The sequence below is a fragment of the Vicia villosa genome, linkage group LG2 (genome assembly GCF_029867415.1).
Source record: "Vicia villosa cultivar HV-30 ecotype Madison, WI linkage group LG2, Vvil1.0, whole genome shotgun sequence".
In the NCBI taxonomy this organism is placed as follows: Eukaryota; Viridiplantae; Streptophyta; class Magnoliopsida; order Fabales; family Fabaceae; genus Vicia; species Vicia villosa.
In genome coordinates, this window is record NC_081181.1 from 106,586,496 (window position 1) to 106,592,744 (window position 6,249).

Below are 6,249 nucleotides of genomic sequence, written 5' to 3' on the forward strand. Positions count from 1 at the left end.
AGATGGAAGAGTTCCGTTCCCGACGATTCCAATCTTTAAGAATCTTATGTCGAACTGAGATCCAGTGAGATTGACAACAGAGAAACCTTTTCTAGGCAGGATTATTTTGAATGAATAAAGAAGAAAAGTTCTCACCTATCTCAAAAGGCGTTAAATGCTGCTTTGAAGGTCGATGGGGACTTTCCCACAGCTCGTTCTCGGATTTACCCTTTATTGGAATTGTTGGTTCAGTTTTTAATATCAAGTATATTAATTTTAATTTGTAATATCATATGTAGTTTTGTACTTATATTGACACTTTTATACAATAAACATGTTTCATAAGTTAGTTAAACAATTTCAATTCTATGTATATTTATTTGTATAGTAGCTTCTCTATACGATTATAAACTATAAATTGTGTTAACGTATGAAAATATATAAAGTACTCCACACAATTTTACCTTTTATCCTGACATCCATTGCTCTTGGATCCTTAAAGCTATGTTCAAGCATAGGGATGACCTTGTTCATACAGACATTTGGAAGGACTTCTGTAATACAGGTAAATATATTACTCAAAAAGTTTATAACCTGTTGCGAGGGGAAAAGCCTAAAGTGACTTGGAGAAAACTCTTCTATGGGAATTTGGCTAGACCCAGAGCCAAATTTATTCTCTGGATGACTTGTATGGAGAGGCTTCCAACCAAAGATCGCCTGCAGCGTTTTGGTGTGATCAATGACGGTAAATGTGTTTTTTTGCGAATTAAATGAGACGAATAACCATCTTTTCTTTGAATGCGTTATCACAAAGAGAATTTGGCATGACATCCTCAATTGGATTAATATAGTACACATTCCGGGAGGATGGCAGTCATAATTACATTGGTTATGCCATGCGACGAGTGGAAGAGGTAACAAAAAATGCCTCCTTAAGTTAGCTATATCTGAGGTTGTTTATGCAATATGGATATGGCGAACAAGATTCTTTTCCGAACCAATCCGGGGGGTCCGATCCGCAGTAATGAAGTGATTGACACTATTCTGCTGAGAGCTAACAACAATAGGAAATTGAATAGATATTGTAATAGAACCTAATTTGCTGTTTCTTTGTCGATTTGGTGTTCGTTTTATAAGGTAGGTCGCCTTGTTATTTTGATACCTGGATCGTTGTGATTGGTTTGTAATATCCTATTTTTGAAAATATATACTTCTTTTGATAAAAAAAAATCTGATTGACGTGCATTTGGGTGATTGAGAACAAAGAATTTTGCATAAATTCCACAATAAAGAATTAAGCCTTTTGCATTTGGTTGTAAATATCAAAATCTTTTTAGAGAGGTGGCTAAAGGTATTTCAAATAGCCAAAAACCTTATTTGAACTAAGTTTTTGGTGAAATAATTCAGCAGTTAATATTGTATATTTCATTATGTAATTAGCTTTTTTATTTGTTTTAGTTAGAGAATTTCTTCACCCACCTCCTAACCTTCTTGCTCACCCCTGGTGAATTTACAACACTACCCCTTGTTTCGGAAGTTCATTTCCGAAAAGGTACTTTTTTTTTTGAAAAAAAGGTGTTTTCGGAAATGAACTTCCGAAAACGTGTTTTTTTTAATATAAAATATTGATTTCGGAGATGCATCTCCGAAATAAAGTTACATTTTCAGAAAATGTGGTGTTTCGGAAGTTCATCTCCGAACTCACCCCCTTGAAGGAATTCGGAAATGCACTTCCGAAAAAAGGTCTGGACAGAAGAAAAATAACAAACAAGAACGATTCGCTTTATTTAATCGGATGAAGACGATGGAGGAGACGCTGCAACAGGTTAGAAAGTCCTGATCCTCTAGAAATCCATACCACATTGTAACTTACCAACATAATAAACAACAACAAAAAACTTATGAGCAAACTATACTTACATCATAGTGGTGTAGATCCTTATCAGCCACTCGCAACTGAAAATGATTAGCACGAACTTGAATTTTCCTTCCCAATTTTCCTTCTGAGACGACGGAGCCGACTCTAGAGTAGCCTTCTGTTTAACTTCGGCAGTCAGGCTCTCGATGGAGATCAGAGCCGAACTCAAGGAAGCAACCGGCGCTGCGACAGATGGAACAAACGGCGCTGAAACAGATGGACGAACAACCGGAGCTGCAACAACAGACGGAGGAGAGGTAACCGGGGCCGGAGCATATGACGGAGGAGGTGGATGTCCGGAGGAAGAAGGATTGGAGGTACGCCCACCGCGAGAGCCACAGCCACCACCACCACGACCTGATCTTGCAGCATTGATGGATGATTGTTGAGAATGTGCAGGAGATGGTTGACTCCGGCGATTTTCGGGATGATTTCCTCCACCGCGGCGAGACATTGTGATGAAAGTAGTAACAAGAGATAGAAAACGTTAAAGCAAAGAAGAAGACTTAGGATCGAAAATGATTTGGGATATTTTGAAAGAAAAATGGGTGAGAAGCTTTTAAATAGGAAAGTGTTTTAGAAGTTAACCGTCTGAGAGTGGTGGGGAGAAGGAAAAGGGAACTTCGAAATTTCAAAAGGTTTTTTATTCTTTTAAATAGGGCGTGGCTGTGGAGCTTCCCAATTTTTGTTACGTAGGCTTTTAAGTAGGAAAGTGTTACCACATTTCTTAGAAGGTAACCGTCTTAGAAGGCTTACGTAGGCACATGTGTCCACATTTCTTACCTGATTGTAAAAAATAAATGAATTTTGATGCATTTCGGAAATGCATTTCCGAAACATAAAAAAATTAAAAAAAAAACTTCGGAGATGAATCTCCGAAACAGGGGTAAGTTGGGAATTTCGTTGGGGATGACCCCATAGGGAGGTGGGTAAAGAAATTTTCTTTAGTTATGTTTGATTTTAATAAAACTCTATTTTGAATTAACTTTGGACGCACCTTATACTTAAGAGGATTCACAAAATAAAATAAAAAAAGTCTTCTTTATTATAATATATATTTGTTTAATTTTTTAAAATTTATATAATAAAATATAAATTATGCAAATTATGCAATGAATTTCGATCATAAAAACCAAAATAATCCTTTAATGAAACAATATATAACTATATATTTTTTTAATCATGAATTAAATTTATTATAAAATAAAAAATTAGTACACTACTGCTCACACCTATTACAAAAAAAAAACAAAATTACAAGACGTGGCCCACAAGATAAAAATAGAAAGAAAACAATAAAACACCATAAGAAAAAAAACATAAAACAAAAGGCTAGATTGGGGCTACAAAGACGGAAGATAACATAGTCCAATTACTCTAAAATTATTCAATGACACCAACAAGAGCAACTACCTACTCTTTTATTGTAACCACCATCAAATCAAATGCAAAATAAAGTAATTTCATCCAAAAGCAGCAGATGCAGGAGGTGGAGGGTTAACAAGAAATATGTCAAGAAGTTGATCAATAGATGTGTAGTTATGTTCAGGATATAGTTGTGAAGCTTCAAGATCATCTTCTCTTAGTTCAAACATATGGTCTCCTCTAACATATGCACTATGAATTATTGAAATTGGTATATCTTGTGGAGGAGGTAAAGCTGCACATCACAAATATTTAAGAATTTATCAATCATATAAATGTTCAGTTTAATTATAATGTTGATGTTCAAAGTCGAACTGGTAGATTTAATAAATAAAAAGGAAAGCTTACTTTGTGATAATTTAACAATCTCTTCCTCAGATATAATAGTCTTGGAAAATTTCTGATCAGTCTTCTGCTCCCATAGCAATATCAATTCGTTTTGTGATATGATATTTTTCGAAGGTCGATAAGTAACAATGCGATTTTGTGTTCTTGGATCATTTGCTACTTTAATAGTGTAGGTACCAATATCTTCTTCATAATTTAGTACACCTAATGAATGGATGTAAGAGAGATTGTTAATATTGCTAATTCATTTTATGTTATATGATAAGTTAGTTTTTGGAAATCATACCCTTGATATCACCATCACCATAAACAACAATTTCATTCTTTTCCTCATAGGGACGAAGCAAGAAATTTACAAAATATGCACCACAAAAACTTGCCGAGATATAAGTATAAGGGATGTTAGCTGCTTCAATTTCTCTTCTAATTTTTCTTTTCTTATCAAGAAAAGCTTGAAAAGGAGGTAGAGGATTTATTCTATCCTCTTCCACACCAAACTCCGATGGAAGAAATCTCTACAAAAAATATGCAAAATAACAATTTATAATGTTATTTATATCGAACATTCAAAAATTTGAGACGACTATAAAAACATGCAATACCTTGATATTACCAGCAACTTTGATAGCATCGGTAATTTTGAGTTGCTCCAGAACTTGAGGGTATCCATACGTACATATCACAATGTCAACTTGTTTAATCACTTCTACAAGATGCTCATGTTCAAGATTTCCCTGCAGTTATTATTATTCAAAACTCATAAGAAAAATAACTTGGTAAATTGACATTCTTATATCTTTGGCATCATGCATGGAAAAAACTTACCTCCACTAATGTTACTCCTATAGAGTTGAATTCTTGGCAAAGTTGTTTCTTAGAGGGAGAAGTTTGTGAGGTTATAGGTCGAGTGTACACAAAAGTTGGATAACCTAAAGAGATGCTTGCTTTCACCACATACTTTCCTATATAACCAGTTCCACCAAATACAATAATCCTATTATTCTTATCACCCTCCATTCTTGTTTGGTGCCTTGTAAAAATAATAATGTGATAGATGTAATATTATGAGAGAGATAGATAAAATAAGATTGATATTTGAATTAATGAATGTTGAGGAATGTCATATATATAGTTGTAATATCACATGCACATCTATTAGTCAACATTAATTCTTTTTTGACTTGCTTTGATCTTGTACCTACCTTTTTATTTTTATTTAAGGGGTTAAGTATTTTCTTTTCTTTTTTTTAATCATGTATGATTTCTTCTTGTGTTTCTAGTTTGATGAAGAAATATATATTTTGTATCACCATTAAACCATGTTTAAATAATTTCATAGAATCTTTGTTATTGTTAAAATGTAATTAATTAAAATATTTAATTCTCGACCAAAATATAATAGAATATTTAATTATTTTATCATAGCTGAATTGTGACTGATCTATATTTTTAAAGAAAATAAGAAAATGACTAACCAGAAAACAATTGTGGAAATGTCAAATGATAATATTCTCATTCAAAGATATATGTGCCATTCAAACATCTGACTATATAGCTAACAAACCTTGTTTAAGGAATAAATAAAATCACGTGACAAACATTCTGTGAACACAGTGATGATTTCTTTCATATTAGCACTTTTTGTTACAGCCAACTTTCTGCATTACCATTGATAACTTCTTGGATAAAATTATTTATTTTAATAAATTATTTATTTTGTTTATTTTATTTTATTTTTAGCAATTTTTTTAATAAATAATTATTGCTAGGGGTGTGCATGGTTCTAAAACCAAACCAAATTGAATCAAATATATGGTTTCAATTTGATTCTTTTTTTTTTGACAACAAGAACTTAATTCATTTCATTCAATAATTGTTGCTCAATACAAGGAGAAATCAAATCAAGAAAACAACGTCTAATCCAAGAATTGTCCGCTCTAGCTAACAAGTGATCAACCGAATTCGCTGGGCGATTAACAAACTTTACTTTAAAGTTGGGAAAAACATCTAGAAGACTTTTAATCGACTTTATAATTAAACTAAACTCAAAATTACCATCTTTCCTAGCATGGATAGCTTGGACCACTAATTGGGAATCACTTTCAAACTGCACATGGTTTAGCCGCATTTGGACGGTCGCCTGAATAACTTCCTTTAAGGCCATGGCTTCTGATTCTACGGTTGGAACAAGCCCGTAATCCCAAGCTATACCTGCAAAGATAAAATCACCATGACAGTCTCTCACACACCAACCCCTATTCGTCGTCTTCCTATGTCGGTTGAACCCGACATCCACATTACACTTTAACCACCCAACTCGCGGAGGACTCCAACCTGGTTGGTGTTGACTACCGACACTGTCAGAAAGATGGTCATGTTTAGCTTTAAGCCAATCTTGCCAGGAATTGAAAGCTAGAATACCAACCTGCATATAGTCATCTCTTTTGTTATTCCAGATGAAGTTATTTCTATTATTCCACAAAGCACATATTACTACCGCTACTCTTCCAGTCACCCGACTATCTTCCTTCATACAAATATCTAGGAGAATAGATTTCACATCATTAAAATTGTTTAGT

The 6,249-nt window shown here is 33.7% G+C and overlaps 1 protein-coding gene across 1 annotated transcript; it reads right to left on the reverse strand.

Annotated features, from left to right (window-relative positions):
• Nucleotides 1-3,117: 3,117 nt before the first annotated feature.
• Nucleotides 3,118-4,746, reverse strand: LOC131646575 (eugenol synthase 1-like). Its single transcript, XM_058916584.1, has 5 exons — nucleotides 4,496-4,746; nucleotides 4,273-4,404; nucleotides 3,957-4,185; nucleotides 3,671-3,874; nucleotides 3,118-3,557 (listed from the first exon to the last, which is right to left on the reverse strand). Exons 1-5 carry the CDS (start codon nucleotides 4,685-4,687, stop codon nucleotides 3,361-3,363), a joined length of 954 nt encoding a protein of 317 aa, XP_058772567.1. The 5' UTR covers nucleotides 4,688-4,746; the 3' UTR covers nucleotides 3,118-3,360.
• Between the last annotated feature and the right edge of the window lie 1,503 nt (nucleotides 4,747-6,249).

Excerpts from the sequence above, each read along its gene's own strand:
- LOC131646575 (XM_058916584.1), bottom strand. The coding sequence starts at position 4,687 with ATGGAGGGTGATAAGAATAATAGGATTATTGTATTTGGTGGAACTGGT. Across the intron at positions 4,405-4,495 it reads TAGGAGTAACATTAGTGGAG|GGAAATCTTGAACATGAGCA; the intron begins GTAAGTTTTTTC and ends TAATAACTGCAG. Across the intron at positions 4,186-4,272 it reads AAGTTGCTGGTAATATCAAG|AGATTTCTTCCATCGGAGTT; the intron begins GTATTGCATGTT and ends TATTTTTTGTAG.